Here is a 22,831-nt window from a genome sequence, read left to right as displayed (position 1 = left end):
AAAAAAAGAGAAGACAAGGAAATTAACAAGAAAAGAAGTCGTTTTTGATGTTTTAATCAAATCTCGAAAAATTGAAGCATTTTCGTTTTTTACACAATATATTCATATACATCTGTAGGTATGTAGGCACATATATTATATAGAATGTAAGAATGCATAGTGCATTATATTTAGTAGAATATGTGTGAATTAGGATTGCCATCAATTTAAAATTAGTGTTATAATTAATGTCCATGTGGTGGATATAATTTTAACTTTTGTATTGCTAGAGATTCAGAAATTTCGGATGTCGATTTTTCTCCCTGAATGCACTCTTCCATGATAGGGAAGTGTAAATAAATGCTATAGTTCAGTGTGTTTGTGTGCACTTGTGTATTTCAATTTCGGCTGAAAAGTATTTCATAAAAATTTATACCTGAGTTTATTTTGGTTATGCCATGGATTATTCAACTTTTGGGATATATGAGATGCTTTTGGGAACTGGTCCTTTACTACAGGTCAATTTTCACAAGTCACCTATTTTTGCAAGAATATTGGAATAGTGGTCTCTTACTATTAGCCGAATTTACAATTTTTCATATCCATATATATATAGATAAATAATCAGCTACATTTTTTTTAAAAAATAAAATATTTGAATACTGGAACTAAAAGAGGAACTAAATAAAAGATTATTTAATTTTTTTAATTGGGACATTTAAAAATAATTTTTTAAAGCTTGTTATGCCAATTAAAAATAAACATTTAGTTATGAATAAAAATTTTTGAGTATAGGCATTTAGTAAAAGTAATGAGAAAGCCAAGTTTTTCAATATTGTTAAGTAATCATGTTAAGGAAACATGGTTATGTTAGCTGCCTTTCTATAATATTAATACAAAATAGAGAATGAAATTATTCTTGGGTATAAGATAAGAATTGAAATGTGCACATTGCGAATTGTGTTGACAATAATTAATAAAGTGAGATAAGATGGCAATCTCAATTTATGAATTTACATTGTCTTTCATTTATCCATAATATGTGCATTTGCATATAATATTAACATAAATAACTATAATACATTCTGGTATACTTTAAAGGTAGAAGCTTACATATAAACATACACAATATAAATATATACATATATACAAAGTAAATTCATATTCAGCATTTTTGAATATAGTTGAAGTGAGAAGGTGGATTGATGTGAAAACAAAAAGAAAATGAAAAAAAACAAAAAAAAAAAAAACATTTGGAAGTTATTGTTTCTGGTGGTATTGGTCTATAATAAAATAAATGAAATGAATTACATTTAATATTTTGCATTTTCTACTCTTTGGACAACATTGAAATTTGATTTTTGATGGTTGAGAAATTGTCATTTACGTTTTTGTAAAAATAAATTTTCTTTTGTTTTTTTTTTGTATAAGCATAAAATTTATTCTGAAAGATTATTTTTATATTAAAAATAATTTTTTTTTTCTTAATCCATAAACCAAGAATAATGGTAATGAAAAATGACTTAATTTATAACAGATATATAATGTAATAAATACATTATTATATATGCATCGATTACGTAAAAATTTTCCGTGTGAAACTCACAATAGAGTGTGAGTTTTCCATTGGAATTGGATGGTAAATGGAGCTGATAGATTAACAACTCGAAGCTCATATAAAACTACTACTACTAGTTTGATTTTAAATGATGAATTATATGGAATGATTCGAATTTGTGGACCTGAACAAGTTGCTATTGTCATATACTGATAAAGAGCCGGTTTTTTTTTGGAAAAGTTACTTTCGGATAAAAACGGATATTTTATTAAAAAAATAATTAATAAGCAAGAATTTTTTAAAATTATCTTTACTTTCCTTTATGGTTCACGCAAATAGTTAAAATTTGATACATATATACATTACATATTATTAACATACTTACACGCAAAAATTCTACTCACTTTCAATAAATTGCTCCATCCTCAAATTTTAGTTCGAGTATATACACTTAATACCACATAATTTTGCATATATTTGTGAGTAATTGCAAAATTTACACAGTTTAGTTTCAAAAAACCTTATATAATAAGTACGAGTAAGTAAGCTTTAACCAGAAGAATGAATTATTAGTTTGCTTATTAATTTTTTTAAGCCGCACTTTTATCCGATTACGGTAAAACTTAAATTGTTGAAGAAAATAAATAGAGATGCAAAAAAACTAAAGAGGGAAAATATTTTCTCAAAAAATTACTTCTTTAGGAATTAAAGTGTTATAAATTATAGGGGTGGAGAGGTTATATTAAAATTTTGTTCTAATAGAAAAATAATGCCAATAAGTATGTAATTATTGTAAATTGTGTTATATTGGTGTACAAAATTTTAACTCTCTATCTCGAATGGTAAATAATTTTGTTAACAGACAGAAAGATGAGGAGAAAAAAGTGAAAGAAAATCATTTTTTCTAAATCAATTTTGGAAACAATAATTTTTATTCTTAAACTCTTGCGTATACTGTTAATGATATTGAACTTAACAGTAAGCTCAAGTACACTTTAACGTTTAATATTTAAATTCCATTGCAATTTGTTTCACTTTTTATTTATAATTATTGAAAAGATCATTTCTTTAAAAATCTTCCGAATTTTTCAAATTTTACATAAAGTTTTTTTAATGACCAGTAGCTTTTCTTAATAATTTTCTTATTTTAGAGCAAATTTACTCATATATATATGTATGTATGTAGTATGTATAAGAGTAAATACATGTTTGATATCGGGAGCACGTCCATAAAACTTATGTACTTGTACTATAGAAAACTATATAGGTTTTATGTTCAGTTATATTAAGTACGAGTACATGAATGTAATTTCAAATTCATTCAACATATTGCACATTTTGGTAAACTTTAGTTTTTAGTTTAATGTAGCTGTTGTAAAAACAAAAACTACAAAAAAAAATTGTTCGATTCCATTTGAAATTCTTTCACTGATTTTCAATTTTTACACTATAAAAGTCTTTTTTTTGTTTATTCTTTATGAAAATTTACAACTTATGTAAAATTTCACCGCAGGGGCTCCATTACACATGCATATTGTTCAGTATTAAACAAAAAAGTTAAATTATATACTTTTTTCCTATTACATAAGATTTTAAGAAAAAAAAAACATTCTCACATATGTGCACAAATCAGAACTTTAGGTTTCGAAAGAGATTGAGTGAGGGGAGGGGGGAAGGGGCAATGAGAATTTTTTCAATCTCAATTGAGAAAATTTCTTTTCGCTATTTTTTGTTTCGTTTTTAATTTTATTTTTGAATTATTTTTCTTTTTTACCTTTATTACAAAAAAAATATATACGTATGTGTGTATATATACAGTAATCCATCTATCTGTAAGGCAAAAATACAGAAAAAAAACAAAGAATGAAAAAACGTAAATAAATATATTTTGAAATTTTTGGTCATAAACCTTTCTTTTTTATTACAAGTTTTTACAGCACACATATACTTATTTACTAGCAGTTTATCTGTAAAGTAAAGAGGTTGATTTTTCTCCGTCCTGCGGCTTGAAAACATTGTTTTTTTTTTCTTTTAATGTCCTATAAAGCCATAACATATAACTGTTAGAAGAAAAGTTATTGTAGGAGCTCTACATTATTCAGATATAATTTTTTTCGTTTCTTGATTCATGTGTGTGTGTATATGTTCATAAAAAGGAATCAAAATATAAGCTGACAAAGAAAATAAAACAATTAAATTTATTTATATAATTGTATGTGTGTGCCTGAGTGTTAATGTGTTTGCTTTTTTTTGATACACAAATATCCATACATATACTTAGTAGTTTTTTCTATAATTTTTTTACGAAAATTTCAAATGGATCTTCGTACTTGTTGTATACTCACCGTTACTTTAAAATTAATTAATACAATAAGGATGCTGGTATTCTTATATAAAATTGAAGAAAATATTTAAAATTCTGCAAAATATTGACGAAATTTTTGAATAGTTAATTGAAAAATTTATTTTTTAAAAAATTTTTTAACAAAATTTATCTGGATCCCAGTTAGATCCCTGACTATTTTATTCGAAAATTTATATTCGAAAATTAAAAGCTTTTTTCACACTTTATTTGAATATTCGCTGAAAGTTAAAAAATTTTGTTAAGTCAGGGTAGTGATGAATTTTCGAAGAAGCCTCTAGTTATCAGTCTTAAGCTCTTTGTGGTTAAAAGGCATGTCTGAAAAATTTAAGATGTCTAAATACATATGTATATTTTTAGTCACATATGTATATTTTTAGTGTTTATTCACATTTTTTAAATATTGGCAAAAATTACATTGAATTGGGTTTTGTCAATTCAACAAACAAATATTTTACTTCCCGTATTTGTTTTTATTACATTACCGTATACGAGTTTATTTAAAGTAATTAAAAATCGAATATAGTGATAACTTCAAATTATTTAGAATAGCGACATACGAAAATTTGACATGAGACAAAAATAGCTTTGAATTGGTGCAGCGGTTTATACAGTACTGAAATTAATAGCTTTTTCTGATATATGTATGAAAAATAGCGTACTGTAAAGTATATAATTCGTTAACAGTTCAAAAGTATTCTATTATTTACATATTTATTGACAAGAATAGTTAAAAACTTCACACTATATGAAAATTGACAAAATTTGTGTCTGTTATTTTATTTAGTTTAAAAAATCTGGCAACTCTTTTGATATATATATAATTTATAGTATATAAACACGTAAAGAGAATGTTATAAAATATAGATGTTTCTTCAACTAAAAGATAAATTGTGCAACTTTCAGATAAGAGTAGACAAAAGAAATAAAATTTTTTTGACAGACATGCAAAAATTTAAACGGTAGTCATGGTATAAATAATAAATATTAAAAAAATAGAAAAAAAAAATTATTTATTATGACGAAAAATAAATTGATAATTCAAAAACTTAAAAAAAATAAAAGTGTTATATTATTAAAGATATTTTTGAGCTGCTCATTCGGCTTGAATATTAAAAAAATTTTGACAAGTTTCGAATTATACCAGAACTTAATTTTTACATACATAGTCTTTTCATATATACATAACTGGTTTTATATACCACCACTCTTTTATACTTTAAGTAAGTGAGGTTAATCTTCGGTTTACTGTTCCTTAATAATTTATTATACATTTTTTAGGCAACTATTTGCCCCGAAGCATGCTTATTTTATAGTTGTCATAAACATCTACGCTAAGAAATATTTGTATAACGAACAGAACATGTTAAGTATTCGTTATATACAGAATGTACTGTTGAAAATTTCTGCATACCAAATCTAATTTTGTATTAATTGTATTCATAATACATATTTATTTAAGAATTAAGTTTTCATTGTTACTATAGGTTTTCTAAAATGGAATTTTTAATATATAATTATAGCTTAAGTAGCCTAATTTATTCCAATTTCATTCAGATTACATCATGTTAATTTTTCAAATTATTTATTATATTATATAAAAGCAAGTACACTATCTCTCTTATTTACAGCAATTAAAGTATACTACCCTAAATTAGGTGACATTAAATTTGTATTTTGATGAACTCTCTCAAGTGTCAGGCCATTTTAGTTTCCTATCTCATATGAATTAGAATATGAAGAAAAGATAAGAAAGGGAATTTAACAAAAATATTATAAAGAATTTTATTTTAAATTGCAATATGTTGAAAATTCTCACAGAACTGATCAGATATCAAAACTTTTTAAAATTAAAGTAGTGTAATGTATGATTTTCCATTACAATTTTGGTAAAAGTATACTCATATCAAAACTTGATATCAAACTAAATTTGTGAGCGCAAACGATGTAATGTTTATTGACTCCTACTGAATGATTTTTATAACGTTAACTAACATTTGCTTCGGGAATTATTCTAATTGTTAATTATTTTTGTTCATTCAATAATTATAGGAATTTTAAAATTATTTATTTTTGTTGTGGAAATTTCATTAATTTAAATATTGCAATACGCTTAAATTTCGGTTTTTTAATTTCTCCTAAATGTATGGAAAAAATAATTGCAGAAATTATACAATTATTGTAATTCATTTATTATTGTTATAAAAGAGGGAAGTATACATCTTTCTTATATACATCTATTGAAAATTAATTTTTTTATAAAAAATAATCGTTAATATTCTCTTTTAACGTTTATAACACAAAATTTATTATTATAAAGGTAAATAGAGTAATTAAACGTTTGCATTTGGCATACATTTGTGTTGAGTTTTCAATTACCTTTTTCGAACATTTAGGCGTTTGATAATTTTTGCTTTAAATTTTCAAAAAATTCATTAACTAAAACACGCAGTGTTGCTTTTTTTTTTGTTTTTTTTTTAAACAATTTACATACAAACTTAAACAAATCATCGATAAAAATAAAAAATCCACAAAAAAATCGATTCACAATGGGAGGCCTCCATTTATTTCCCTTCTTTTTTTTTTTGTTTTGTGTTAATGAGTTCCTCATCATGTCGAGAATGACTTCAACTTGCAGCAGTTTTTAAAAGATTTTTTAATTTGATTACCTAGAATTTTGGTTTTTTTTTCTTCTTTTTAAAAGGTAATTTCAATATCATAGGCCTTTTTTTCAACAACCATGCTTTAATTGTTATAAATGTTTCGATCAGATTAGAAATGATCTGGAAGCACACACATTTCCAGCTAATAAAATGAGAAAAAAAAAATATAAAATAAAATAATTAAAGAAAAATAAATAAAAGTAAAAAATGTTGTGATATTAAAACTCACAAGTTATGTATGAGCTAAAAATCATCGTCAAACTTAAAATGAAAAACACAAAAATAAAAAAAAAAAAACATTAAAAAAACGTTTCTGATTTTTTTGGTTTTTTTTTTATATTTCACGATGATGTTGATGATGACAATGTTGATGACGACTTTTCTTGCAATTTTTAAAAAAAAAAATCTTGACTTGTTGTAGTTTTAAAGTTTTGGTTACTTATTTTTTATTTTCTGCTTTTTTTCTAAATTCTTAAAAAACGAAGAAAAAATCGTGCTCGCATTTTATCCTCCCACCGTTCATATCATTCGTGTATCATTTTTTCTCTCTCTTATTTTAAACATAAATATATACTTACATAATATATATACATATAAATATGTATAATATTATATAATTTAATATACATGCATCAAAATGTTTTATTTTGAAGTATTGGCAAAAATTTATTGAAATAAAGAGATGGAAACTTGATTAAAAAAAAATTTGTGTCCAATTTTTAAAATTTTGTGATTTCAGAATATTGGGAATGTTTTGACTGAATGAATTAGGAATAGAAAATTCAAGAATTTGTTTTGCTTATTTTTTTTTTGTTTTATCGACATTAGTTGCAATTTTGTTTAAAAGAACGGTCCTATAAAATTTATTTCTAGAGTACAGGCAAAAATAACCATTCAAGCTAAACGCAATAATTTTTTAAGTGGAGCAATGATTGGAAAGCACTGATTTTTCTTATTTAAAATATCCTTTAAAATAAGAAAGAAAGATGAATTTATTTTAAATAGTTATACATATGTGTACATTAAATTAATGATTCCTGTAATACATACTTTTCTGTGAGATGCAATGCAGTTAATCGTGATACCGGGCTCCGACTGTGTTTTTTGATTTTGGTTACAAGAGATTTTTTCCTATGGTTTTGCACATGGAAAGTATTGCTAATGTATTCATCTTACATTCATTATTATTAGCCATATTATTTTGGAGTGAAATGAAATGTATGGCCTGTATGGCCTGGCCTTAAAATAATTCTAATTTTAATTTAACATCTCATGGTTTTATAAATTAAAAATCAATAAATTTGTATAAAATTGTAAACAAAATGGCTTTTCATTTACAAATTGTAACAAATGCAAAACTTATTACTTACATTCCTTTTCTGTTTAAATTACCATGATATTGTGTTAATACGAATCTCAAAATTGAATATTAAGAAATTGAACATTAAATATATTTTGAAGGAAATTTTGAAAAACTTAATATTTTTCAAGTTATTTCTTTCATGATACTTGAGAAGATTTTACTCAGAGATGTTTGTCGATGTTTCAGTCAATGAAAATTTTTGGTAAGTATTGAAAAAATATTCTTGAAACAGAAATTCTATAACTGCAATATACAATTCTATATAGTAATGGAATGCAATCTACATGAACTGTTTTCTTACTCGTGACTATATTATAGAGATCCGTTTTTAGAGAAAACTTGCCTTTCATTACCAAAATTAAATTGTATAAATGAAACAAAAGTATTTTTAAGTACGAGTTTGAACTGAATTAAAAATTTGAATAAACTTTATAGCATGTGTAATTTAATTAATATAGTTTGCAGCTTTTTAATTCAAAGAAATTCAATTTTTACTTATATTTTCTTATTACGCTTTTTATTTTTTTATTATCCAATATTCTTATGAAAAACTAATAGAGAGTTGAATATTTGCGCGCCTGACTAAATAGCTTTAATTTTTTTTCGCAGCAAATCGATTACAATCCCCATTAAACTAGTTTTCATTCCATAATTTAATTGACGAATGCTGATCAAAAAAATTGTAGAAAATATATTATACATATCTACATATATGACTAAAAGAATAAGTGAGAAAATAATAACATATACATATTTGACAAATTATCCAAAAATATGTATGTATAATGTATGTTAACTTTATATTGAATAACATTTTTAAATAAATAACTTTTTTTTTTGTAATTCAATAGACTACAAATTCATTATTATTTAATAAAAACGCAAAGAGGGGGGGGGGCAAATTCTATACAATAACAAAAAACTGTTTTTTATCATAACAGTGTTTTTAATTTTAATAAAAGTTTTTAATGCAGTTGCAAGGGTAAATTACTTGATTCTTAATTTCTTATTAAAGAAAAGAAGCAAACTTAGTAAGATTTAAAACTATGATCAATGATTTTATAAAATTTGAATCCAAGTATTTTTCAATTTCCCTACGTTAATTTAACAATGTTTTTAACTAAAAATGAAAACTAACATTCCTCTTATCTAATTTGAGAACACTAAATTGCATCACTGAAGAGCAGCTAAATCTTTGGGAAATCCTTTCTCGTGACAAATAGAAATTACTTGCCAATGTCTTTTTGACCAAAAATAAAAAAAAAAAATTAAAATAAAAACCAAACAAAGAAAAATTAAAAAAATTTAAAAACCTAAACGATAATAAATCGAAAAAGGAACTTGCAATTCAGTCAAAGCATTAAAATTAACCATAGGTACAACTGAAGAATAACGATAATAATATGAGAACAGAATATTGTGTACCCTTTATTACTCTATAAAACGTGTGTTTGTATGCATATATATATATAAATTCCACCAAATGGATAAGAAAGAAGTTAAAAAAGTTTTAGAGGGAGTTTTAAGAAAATTTGAATCGTGGTTATCTAAACCAGAAAAAAAAATTTTTATTTCATTTAAAAAAATTGTTTCTTATACCTTATTCTGTTTTCTTTTCGCGGTGCGTTATTTAAATATACATACAAATGTATACGAAAAACCCAATATTACCAATTTTTTCATATATGATTAGTTTTTGTAGTAAATCTCATTATATATTAAAATAGTTGAAAATTTTTAAGATAGATTCAAATTACATTGAATGCTTTTGGTTTGAATTTTTTTTAAGAAAACAAAAATTTTATAATATAATGAAAATTGTACTAAATATTGCTGAAATAAGAGTATAGAAAAGAAAAAGTCTTCGAGAATGTTAGAATTTCAAGTCTGAGACGATTATTTGCACATACATACATACATACATATACACGCTTTAATATTGAGAAAAGACATGCCAAGGGTACATAACAAAAATTATAAAGGTAATGAAATTAAAAAAAAAGAGGAAAAGAAAGATAAGAAAATTCGTTTGAATAAAAATTGCTGAAATCATAGAAATAAAATCAGGTTAAAACAATTCATTAGTGAAATTTGAATTTAATGCAATTAAAAACTTAAATATAAAATAAATAGGATGAAAATAATTTTGATTAAATTTTCAAAATAAATTTGTTTAAAACATGCGGACGACTGACTCTTTCAATAATAAAATGAAAGCAAAACAAAGAACCCAAGAATAAAATTGGAAAATAGAAGGAATAAAAATATTTGTACAAAATTTAAAGTTAAATTAAAAAACCTATTAGTGATTACGGTATTAATTACCGTATCGGTATTTTTATTTATTTATTTATTTTTTTTTTTAAATAAATTAATTTCTTCTATATTTTTATTTTATATCGCACATCTAAATGTAAACGGAAATACGTTATTAATTTAGTAAGAATACATTCGTTTTATTTTTAGTCGCCATTTTTTATGGTGAATTTTGAATATTTGTGCATAATATGTCAAAAAATTTATATGAAATGAAACAGAATTTCTCAAAAAAATTTAAAAAGTGGTATTTGTCATAGTATGTATGAGGCGTGCAGAAATAAAACGGCCTTAATCCACATAAATTTTTAATCGATATAATTGAGATTTAATATTTTATTTTCTTAAAATACTTATGAAATTTTTCACGTTATGATTTTTTTTTAGAAAGGAAGAGATTAGGAGTCGTTTACTTTTATGGAGATGTCATTATTTTTACATAATTTTTTATAAATTTTTAACAAAAAATCAAAAATTTGGGAAATGATGGTTAGGCCACTTTGCTTCTGAAGCCCTGCTTCTGAGAACATTATTCTTTAAAATCGCTTACTGTTCAATTAGCATCCAAGATTAACTTCAAATTTATTTTACTAGGCCATCTTTTATTCAGTTTATTCGATTATTTTGTTTGATAAGATCAGAAAAGAGCAGTTTATGTTTGATCTGAAATCGTGATGAAATTCATACTCGTAAGTAGCTCAAAAATTTTTTATATTTGAAATTTAATATATTTGAAAAAAAAATACTTTTGTTTACATTTAGAGGTGCGACTTAGTTTTATTGCAATAATCGATTTTAGAAATGTATTATAATGCAGGTACATTTTATTATTGGGTAATTTAATTTTTTTTTTTCAATTTTTATTAGAACTTTGTTTAAAGGCAAATTGGTAATAAAATGTTAGTAATTGATTATATATGTATGTATGTAATTAGATTTGTTTCATTCTTTTATTTTCTGTGGCTTAAAAATGTAAAGTACAAATACAATTGCAATGTACAAATGCAAATATTTTTATAAGCTATTTATATTGATTTATATAAGAATATAAGGTAATATTATTATTCGGACTGTATAATGTGTATGTAAATACAAAATAGATAATGTTAAGTTAGTCAGACTAAATTATTGAAAATTATGTTTAATACGGATGCCTCACAGCTTATGCTATACCTCAATTGTTTTTGATGTCAATTTTTTTAAAACCAATTACGATTATTGCATTGATCAATATTTATAGTTCTAAAGGGGTTTTATTTTAATAATATTTTAGGATATATGGACAAATCAATTTTCTAATTTATTTGTAAATTTTTAAAAAATTTCATAATACAATCTGGGAGAATATTGGTCATTGATTTGATACTATATTGAGTCTAACAATTTTACTCGAATTTTTCAAGAAAGTATAGGTTTCGAGGGAGTACCTTAGAGGAAATGCTTCACAAATGCTACTTCTAAATCTAATATTAGTACAGATTGTATATGTATGTAAAAAATATTAAATGGACGAATTAAAATCATGCCAATCAAGATGACCATAAGCATTAGGGATATATTGGCAAAGAATTAAAAGAAATATGAAAATTTTCTAATTATATTTTATTTCTTAAAACTTTTGAACAAATACTTATGAGAATTTCGAAATATTTGATTTGAAAATAAAGTTGAGTCAAACTTTAAAGTTGAGTGCTTTGTAAAGTAGCACTTTTCCCTTGAACATGTGAGCTTTTTAAAACAATCTGCTAGACACTATTTAAATTATTTTCATTCACATACCAATTAAATAAATTAAATTATTATATAATGAATATATAATATATTAAATTATTGCATACATTTGGGATGAACGAAAGAAAAAAATTTAAAGAACCGTTAACATAATGATTGAATTCGATACTTAGGGAAGGAAGTTAATAGGTGTAAGGGAAGTAAATAATTAAATTTTTCGATGAGATGCAAATTACTGCTAGCGTTTTGCTTATATAGAAATTTGGAAAGGCTTGCAGTTTCGGAAATATAAAATGTTTGTTGTTTCGATAATTATGTCATTGCGATGAAATATGAACCGCCCCCGCCACCGCTCCCGCCACCGCCTCCGCAACGCCGCCGCGCCCGCCGCCGACCTTGCTCCTACATCGCCACCTCGATCCCCCCAAACCCTTACAACCTGTTGCAGCTCAACTACTCTCACAACCTCCCTCTATTACATATCGCTTTATTTTTAAGTGATGTTATTATAAATTCTAGATCAATTCCGTTATACCTACCCCAAATATTTTTTACTTCTAATAATACATTCTGATGTGACGTCATTATGTTTTTATTTTTTTCTATAATATATTCTAATCTGACGTCATTATATTTAGTATCCCCATATTCTATCTACTTAGGTAACATACTAAAATTATATTTAAGAAATACCAAAACGAAAAAGAATTTAATAAAGTTGGGTCAAACCAATGGTTTGTATTGTAGCACTTTTCCCTTCAACAAATGAAAATTTTGCTTTTAAATACAGTCTATGTAGTCTATGTACCTGTCACACTATTAAAATTATTTTGATTCATATACAAAACTATTTCTAGGGTTGCATATATTTAGGATGAATGATTTATGCAGTCTTTGAAATAAAGCAAAAATTAATATAAAATGGGGTTAACATAATGCTCGATTTTAAGGTTTAATTTTGTGAGTTAAGAAAAATAATTATATTTTTTAATTTCATGGAATTTACCGTTAACTTTTTGCGTTTATAGAAATTTGAAAAAGCTTGCGGTTTCGGAAATATAAGGTGTCAAAAATTCAAATTTTACAAATTTCAAGAGGCGATAACTTGAGAGGGGGTGGAGATGGAAAAAAATTTTCTCCTTGCGAAATGAACTATTTGATAATGTCTAAAAGCTCCTAAAATTTCAAGCTTCTACAGGCTGTAGTTTGGAAAAAAAAACGACATCAAAAATTTGCAAAAAAAGGACTTTAGATAACCGTAAATTTGAACGGCCATTTTGTTTTTCTAAAGTTCAAATATAGTATGCCGCGCTAGGGGAAGCAAGCCGCTGCTTTTCTGCGTTTGCAAAATTTCAAAAATGCTTATGGTTTCATTGCAACAAATAGTTAAAAAAGGCCATTTTTAGGGTTTTGGGGGGGTATAACTTCTAGAGGGGAGGAGATAGGTAAAAATTTTGTTCTACAGAAATAAGTTTCTAGTAAAGATCTATGTACATATAAAATTTCAGCTTTCTATCTTCAAGGATGTAGAAGTTTTGTAAACAGACACACGGACAGACGGACGGACGGACGGACGGACGGACGGACGGACGGACGGACGGACGGACAGACGGACGGACGGACGGACGGACGGACAGAGTGAAACTAATAAGCACTTTTTTTCAAAAATTTTTTGGAAAAGTGCTAAAAATGAGTCTTTTTCTACTTAATTAATATTTTATTTTGAGAGAAAAAAAGAATTCCAAAAAATAAAATTTCTTTTTAAAATATTTTTTTAAAATGCATCAAACTGTATGCACGATGAATAAATATCATAAAGTATATAAGAATGACTGCACATTGCTGTTATCTGATATTTAAATGCGTATATGTATATATATATTTAAATTTTAATAAACAGATATTGTGTAAAGAATACCAGGAATTGACACCTCCGTGCAAGCAATCCAACTTCTTCATCAGCCTGTAATCTTAAGTCTTAAGTCAAAAGTTAAAAATTAAAAAAAGTAAAACAAGTTAAAAAGCACAGAAAAAAAAAACAAATCTCATACACCATTAGCACTAAACATACTTCGCTGGATTTTGCCTTTTTTCCTTTTGCTCTTTTTAGTTATCCGCATTAATGTTCATGTTATTCAACGTCATATGGGATTATGTAAACGCATATGGATTTTATTTAAATTCAATTTACGTATATTCTTTGTGAATTTTATTTCGAATTATATTTACATACATATGTATTTATATTGTTGCACATGTGCATAATATAATAGAAGAATATTATACAATATAAATTGGAATATCCCCATTTATGTTTATGTACATATGCATATGGTAGATGCGTATGTATATATATATGAACACTTATATGATATTTAATTAAACTCTATCTTAATGATAGCAATATTACCATTAAAGAGTGAGGGATAATGTAAGTTCTTTGCCATGGAACGTATTTTGATTTGGTTTAATACGCTGTACAAGTTGAATGAGTATTTCAATGGCAAAATCATAATTCTACAATTAGTCATCATATTACCAAATATATTGCTTACACAATAGGGAAGGTATGGGACCCTTTTTGGAAGCACAGATGAATGGGCAAAGAGTGAAACTAATAATGAAAATTTTTAAATTTGAGATTTAAAACATTAATTTTAAAGAAGGTTTGACTTTTTATCTTGAATATAATATAAGGGCTTCACGTTGAATTTCTAAGTGTGCTCATATTTAAGGATGAATTTTTTTAAAATTGCTTTCTGCATTCGTTTAGGGATGGATTTAACTGTCCGTTTTGTAAATTTGCTTAAATTAAGAACTAATTAGAGTAAAATCACCTAGTAATTTTCCTTACTATTTCAAAAGCTATATAAACTTTCTTTCAATATCCTTATACATAAATATTTATATTTTATTATAACATTTATGGAAAAATTTCAATTTAAATTGTCAAAAAACATAAATTTTAACAATATTAGGAAAATTCCTGGAAAATTTTTAGCTAATAAAAAAAGAAAACAACAACATGCATAGCCAAATAAAAGAATTAAAAAAAAAGAAAAACAACAAAGTAACATTTAATCCATTAACAGGCATATTTTCACAAAGGTCTTAAAATCTAATCCTTTGCTTTCTTTTTTTTTCCTCAGTTGTTTTTATCATACATAATATTTTCCTTTTTGTATTGTTATTTTAAAAAGTTTTACAAAACCAAAAATATTATTTACGCTTTATTTACTGTGTATATATGTAAAGCAATGATTCATGCATGACAAACTTAGAACTTAGATTTCCATTTAAGCTTAAAAAAATCCTCCAAGACAATATAGAAAACACCAACAAAAATTTAAAAATCAAAAAAAAAACGTTCCAGACATTTTCCGATAAAATTTCGGACAAACTATACATGAATAAAAAACCGAAAATAACGAAATTTTAAATAAAAAAACCGAAAATTGTAATAAAAGAAAATATAGAAAAACCTAAACAGTTCCGTTATTTAACGGAGTTAGAGACATGTACAGTACGTATGTCATGAGGTCCCCATTAAATATTAGTGAAAGAATAAGTAAAATAAAACGGAAAGCAACGTTTTCTTCGTACTTTTTCTCTTGTAGTAATTTTTTTTTTTCATTTCTTTTGTACTAATTTGTGTTTTTATTTTGCCAAAAAATATTTTTGGTAATTTTTCCGGTTGCCAAAAAAAAAAATTATAAAAAGAAAAATATTAAAGAAAAAATTAAAAATATATGAAAAATAACAACAGCAACAAAAAAACCAAAATGAAAAAAAAAAACAATTTCTTCCGTAAAACGAAATTCAATTTTTCACCATCCTCGCTCTCTTTATTTCTCTTCTATTCTCATTTATATTCAAAGAAAGAGAAAAATGAGGGAAAATTTCTTAAAGGGTTGATTTTCAACTTTGAAATTTTTTTCTATTTTTGTTAATTTTTTTTTTTTTACCTTATCCAAAATAGAATAATTTTTTCTTCTTTTTTACCCCTATTTTCTTTCTATTTTATATTATCTACCTGTAAAGGTAAGCAAAGTAAACATATATCAGTACATATGAGCACAAATGCACTACATACATATGTAGTACTACAATGGTACCAGTGGTGTCATCTGTAAATTAAAATTTTCACTAGTTTCTCCAGTTTTCAATTCGAATATAGCTTCTGTGCATTATCTATTATGTGTATTTGGCAAGGCTCTCTAAATCATCTGCCTTTCCTGAGTGATTACCCGTAAAACATTGAAAAATGTCAATTTACGGTTCTTAATTTTCTTAATTTACGGTTCTAATTAATTAATCTTAATTATTGACACTTAATATTATTAATAATTTTACCGGTTACCCTGGTAGATATAAACTTTTTCAAAATTATAACAGTAACATTTCTCATAAATTTATGCAATGATAATAAGGGAATGATTTTAGTTTAATATCGTTTTCATTATTGAGATCAAAAGCTTTATTTAAATGCAATCTCTAGAATTACATCTTAAAAGAGAAATGTGCTTTTTTATAAATTATCGGATTTGATCAACTACATTACATGATTATAATTTCATAGTCTAATATAAATAGGATTATGTTACTAACTAATCAAATTATGTTTCTGGTATTTCTTACGATTAGAATGTAAATTATTTTAATCAACATATCGCCAATGATGTGATTTACATTTTCTGAATTATGTTATTTTTTATGTATATAAAGTTTATTCAAGTATAGCTAAAGAACTCTTATTGAATAGAATGATTGTAAAACGTATAAACATATCAGGTAAATTCGATGTAGAAAAAAAATAAAATGTTATTTTAATCCACTTTATGGGAACCCATTCTGTAAATAATTCAAACCTAAATGAAATTTATGTATGCAGGTTTGTATATATGAGGTGAACATATTATAGAAAATAATGTTACATTTGTATGTGTTTCTTTGAAATGTTCTCCCAACTGGCTAACTCATTTTAGTTATGATGTGAACAAAATCTAGTATCTAGACCTAATTTTTGATTTAGGACGGTCTACGGATTACATTTAAATTACGATCGAAGCTTCTCACACCGGATTATGTGTAAGTTGAAAGTTTTGCTATATAATGAACTATAATTCTAACTAAAATTTGACCATTTATTGAAAATTAAATTTATATTTTAACCGACACTATCAAGTTTTTCTTTAGACCGCTCGATACAGTAAATTATGTACCTTAACTGTAAAGAAATTGTTTTATAGTAAAATGGGCTACTTTTATAAAAAATATGAGCTACTTTTATAAAATAAAGCAATATGGCGGATCGTTGCTTTATCTAAACCGCAATTGGTAACCTTGTATTGGAGGTATACATGCATTTATACAATATTGAATGACGAATATGCCGACTTTATTCATTAGAGATGTTTGGTGGCATTCTTTTTATTATTACTATTTATTTTTTTTATTTCGGTTTATAAATGTTTGTATAATTTTCTTTTACATTTTGTTAATTTTTATTTTTATATTACATTATTTCTGTCGAATCCATAAAACCGCGAATTTGAATTTATATCCAAATTACACGATTGGTACCGTTACAAGTACTTTCATAAAAATTGAAACAAAATAAAAAACATAAAAAGAACTAGAAGAACAGGGGAAGAGAAAAAAAAAATAAAAAAAACTATAAGGATTTTGCCAAAATTTTAGGATTCAAGTAATTCGTATATTTTTAAGGGTTCTTAACTTTGGTATGCTCGCATAATACTATACTTGTATGTAGGTATAAGTCTAATGAAGATGTACATATGAGTTAGTACATATGAAATTTATTTATTTTATTCATTATTTAACAGGTATAAATATTTAAGATTTAACATAGTATATGTATAAATAAAAGAATAATGATTTAATTAGGAAATTTGATAAACTTGTGTAATTAAATTGAAATTTGGGTGTGATCACTGCTTTCCAACTCGATTTTTTATAAATGGAAAATATTTTGAAGGAATAAAAATGCACTTCACCAGTCATGAGCCATTGTAAATATTTTTATCTATCACATTGTATACAATAAGAGAGGTTCTGTGATAAATCAAAATTTCGCATGTCCAGTTTGCTGAAAATGCACTTATCCAAAATCCGGGTTTTACCCAACTTTTGGGGTATGCCAAGTTTCACATTTTAAATATTATTGTTAATAAAATCACCAACGGATTATTTAACGAGCCATAGAACTTTTAAAAGAATTCAGGTGTCACCAACAAGACCTTTACTATTTTATTCACATTTGTTCCCGTATATAGAGAAATCATAAACCAGTTTTCTTGGAATTTAGTATTTTAATTTGTAAAATAATTAATCAGCGAATTTTTTTTGGAATATAAAGAGTAGGAAGCCAGATTTTACATTTTTCGACATATTCAGGGAACTAATTGACGAAATTTTTTGAAATATGGATATTTGAATTGTGTTTGTCAAAGAAACCGACTTGTATATTTACTTACATTATCAAGTCGAGTTTTTGCTTACAATATAACGAAATAAATACTTTTAATTGTATAGTAATAAATTTTAGTTGCCTTTTAGTTGCAATTTGAGAAAAACTTAAAATTTATTAAATCAAAACTGAAATACAGGACTTGCAAAAGACGAACGACAGACGAACAGTTAAATAACTACTTTTTTACAAAATTTCATTCTATCAATTTCTGCCTTTACATGAAACTTTTCTATTAAAAATAAAATAATGATCAACATTAAAAATTTAACCAGCGTAACTGTATTTACAGAAAAAACTGGGCAAATTTACAATCTCGATATTGCTAATGTATGCCTGCTAAAATCGTCAGCGGTCTTAGAGTATTGCAAATATAGTTTTTGAGTACGTAAAAACATGTATATTTAATTGTATATAATATACACTTTTCTTATTTGTATATGCTGATACAGGTTTAATATTATCAGTACAACTTACTGATTTAAAATCACATAAACGTGAAATGCTCTGCTTTGAAGACCTTTATTACTTTTAATATTTAATATATAATTTCAAAATGAATAAAGTGATTTTAAATCAATATACAATTATCGGTTTTAAACTAAAAGGATTAAAATTTAATTATAATAATAAAATTTCACTATAGAAATTATAGTGAGCAGTAGGTTCAAATGAAAATATTAACTATTGTTAACAATACCGTAAATAGTGAATAAAAATTTTTAATGCATACAAATTATAATTTTAGTTTGTGTAGGGTTCTCTTTTGGAAGATATCCAAATAAATTTTTAAAATTATGTTTAAAATATTTACAATTTATTTTTTATTCATTATTTTCATTACATTTAATAAATTTCATTGTAAAAATACATTGAAATTGAAATTTCCTAATTCATATTTAAATGAAACCATTGTATATAATAATTGTAATAATTTTGTAAATTCAATATGTAATTTAATTAAAAAATCTGAAATAAATTTAATTAATTTAAATTTAAGTGATAATCTTAATTATTGTCAAATATGTGTTAATAATATAATTAAATGTTTATCAGAATCATTAATGGTAAATATAGTTCTAAATAGAATTAAAATATCATATTATTTTGTTAAACCAATTTCTGAACAATCAACTATTTATATATTTTTAGTAGATGAATTAAATGAATATGATATTGTAAATACATTTTATATAAATCCATATATAGATAAAATTAAATATAAATTTATAATTATTTTATTGAAAAAAACTACAATTAAACAAAAATATTTAATGGAAAAATTTTTGAATTCATTATGGAATTCTAAACAAATTATTGATGTAATTATTATTATACAATCTGAAATCAATGAAAAATCAATGGAAATTTTTACATTACATATTAATATGGCAACACTTGATATGATTCAAATAAATGAAAATCTGAATTTAACACAATTATTTTATAATAAATTAACAAATTTATATAATAGAGATTTTCCTGTATCAGCGTATTTAGATTTTATAAGATTTTTTCAAATAGAACGAAATGGAACTTTAGATTATGATGGGGTTGATGTAAGATTATCAAGAACATTTTTAAAATTTCTTAATGCATCATTAAGATTTGTATTTGCAACTGATAATTTAACTTATGGTGTAGCATTAAGTGATAATACAACGACTGGAGTTTTAAAAGATATCTCTAATAATATTACTTTGTATGGTAAGTCTGAAGTTAGAATATTTGTAACTTTTTGATAAAATACAATTTTGAGTTATGTAAAATTATTTTGATGTTATATGAAAATATTGCATATGTGTAGGAGCAGCAAAAATTATTAAAATATTATTTCATATTCGGCTTACACATTCGACGGTTAATTAGAGTTTCGAAATTTTACTATTTTTTAATAACTTCATGATGATAACTACAGATGAACAAGTTAGTAAAAACTGTATGGAGAGAGGGAAAATAAATTGGAGGGGGAAATTTATTTTAATGAAAAAACAATTTGTTTGTAACAACAAATTGTTAAAAATTGAAATTTCTACGGTTCAAGGTTTAAGACCAGATTGAAATCAAAAGCTTAACAAAAAATTTGTTTAAGATAATGATTAATTTAGTCAATTATTTGGTCATACATACCTTTTCCTCTATTTTTAAAAGTAGAATAAAAGAGCCTTCTTATTTCTTCGTTACCTGGGCTCAAACGGTTTTAGTGGTTCCGAAATAAGTGTCAAAAAAACTGGGTAACTTTAGTGACAGAGGGTTGCTTGGCCCCGTCACTCACATAACACTCATACGTTGGAATAACAAGAAGATAAATTGGTAACGCTCAAACATTTAACAGCCGTCACATCAAAAACAGTTACCTAAAAAAGTAAAAACTTCCAAACAACCCATTGAAACCAATCAACATCCAACACAAAGCCAATATTTTCTTCAAACAGTCGTATAAAAAGCTCTACAAGTAATTTTTATGACTTAAAGAACTTTGAAATGTGAGGTAGATAGATCTTTACTAGAAAATTATTTTCGTAGAAAATAATTGGAAATGTTTTAAAAATTTCAAATATCTACGTATTAATACAATTATTTATTCTTATTTCAGGTGCAAATGGAAGACTTTTAGATAAAGTAAAAATGTCAAAATATACAATTGCACAACAAATTGATCAAGTTAAAATGTGTGTAATGATCCCAAAAGCAAAAGAGATTTCCAATTCCTTAAAATTGTATAAAGCATTTAAATATCGGCTTTGGATAAGTTTATTATTAAGTCTTGCAATTATAGCTTTAATAAATCGTTTCGTCTATTACTGCATTAATAAAATTTATGGAATTAAGGAAAACTACAATGTTATTCATTCAATTACGATTTTATTTGAAACTTTATTAAGTAAACCTGTTCATAGGTTACCAACAAATACAACATTACGTTTAATATTTATTTTTTGGTCAATTTTCACGTATATTTTAGCTACAGCATATCTTGGTAAATTAAGTTCAATATCAGTGACACCAATATATGGGAAAGAAATTGATAAATTAATGTTTTTAAAGAAATTAAAAATAAAACTTTTTACATATGACACTATGGATTCGTTCATTAAAGAACAATACAAATATGAACCAGATTTATGGGGTTTATTAGGTCAAATGACAATAAAAAATTTAACATTAAAAGATGCATCTGAAGATATTACATTATGGCCTCCAAAACAAGGATTTTTGTTACGTAGCGATGCTTGTAGAAATTTAATGATACGTACAATTCAAAGAATTGATAATCGTCCGTTTTATCATAGAATACCAGATTATCCATGGACCGGTTCATTTAGTCATTTCTTTCAACTTGGTTCAGCTTATGTGGAAAAATTTAATTATGTTATTCGTGCATTATTCGAAGGTGGTTTCTTACGAAATTGGCAATTATCAGTAAATCATTTGAAAACTTTAAAATCGAAGGCATTACAATTAATTAAGGAAGAAAATAATGATCCAGAAGTAATTACTGTAAATATGTTAGTGGGAACATTTATTTTATATATTTCCGGCTGTTTAATATGTTTTATTGTTTTTATAGCAGAAGTATTGTGGTACAATTCACATACTTGAGTTTAATATAAAGTATCTTATTTCTTGGATTGTGTATTGGTTTAAATCCAGCTCAAATTGTTACCGAATATTCTGTAAATATGAAATTTAATTTTTACGTATTTATGATTTCATTGAAGAATTAAAAGCCTTTGCAAAGGATACTAATAATGTACTTAAAATTAGAAGGCATTAACATGTGGAAGTAGTTGAATCTCAAATATCTACTTATATGATTAAAATTTTGAGCTATTATGTTAGAATTGAATTATGTATACTCGTATTCTTTGATATTATTTCCAAAAAAAATTGCAAAAGATTTTAATAAATGCAATAAAAATGTTAATTGACTTCTATTCAAATTTAGGTTTAGTTTTTCAGTAAAAGGTATAATCAATAATTTCAACTGCTTCCAAAATAAATTCTAAAATATTGACAGAAAATAGACGATAGCTGAAATCTTTTCATTATCTGAATAAAATTAATAACTTTGTTAAAAACAAATTTCTTTTAAATTTCATATTAAAAAACTAGGAACTCAGAAATTTTTATTTTCATTGACCTTTTTCAATTCAAATTCAGTTTTACGGAACCAGGATAGCGGATCTCTTAAGAAGATCTTTGATGGCATTTTAGAAAGAATCGACGTTTATTAAAAGCAAAGATGAGGGTTCGAGATTAGCCCCTTACCCTCATTTAATTGGCTGTTCGAGTCTGGTAATACTTATTCTCTTCTTGCTATATAAAAAAATTCAAAATACCCCTGATATGAAAATTTTAGCGAACT

General features: G+C 25.0%; 1 protein-coding gene across 1 annotated transcript in view; it reads left to right on the top strand.

Annotated features, from left to right (window-relative positions):
* The window catches only part of LOC129618907 (uncharacterized), a 31,061-nt gene extending 8,934 nt beyond the window's left edge, over positions 1–22,127 (top strand). Inside the window, exons 2-3 of the mRNA XM_055533935.1 lie at positions 21,059–21,442; positions 21,563–22,127. Of these exons, the coding sequence (XP_055389910.1) occupies positions 21,059–21,442; positions 21,563–22,065 (887 nt within the window). The 3' untranslated portion in view covers positions 22,066–22,127. The remainder of the gene's footprint in view (positions 1–21,058; positions 21,443–21,562) is intronic.
* Positions 22,128–22,831: the final 704 nt, after the last annotated feature.

Source organism: Condylostylus longicornis, unplaced genomic scaffold, assembly GCF_029603195.1.
Source record: "Condylostylus longicornis isolate FDR11 unplaced genomic scaffold, ASM2960319v2 ptg000010l, whole genome shotgun sequence".
Classification (NCBI taxonomy): Eukaryota; Metazoa; Arthropoda; class Insecta; order Diptera; family Dolichopodidae; genus Condylostylus; species Condylostylus longicornis.
Note: the sequence above shows the minus strand (reverse complement) of the source record. Positions and strands in the feature narration are given on the sequence as shown.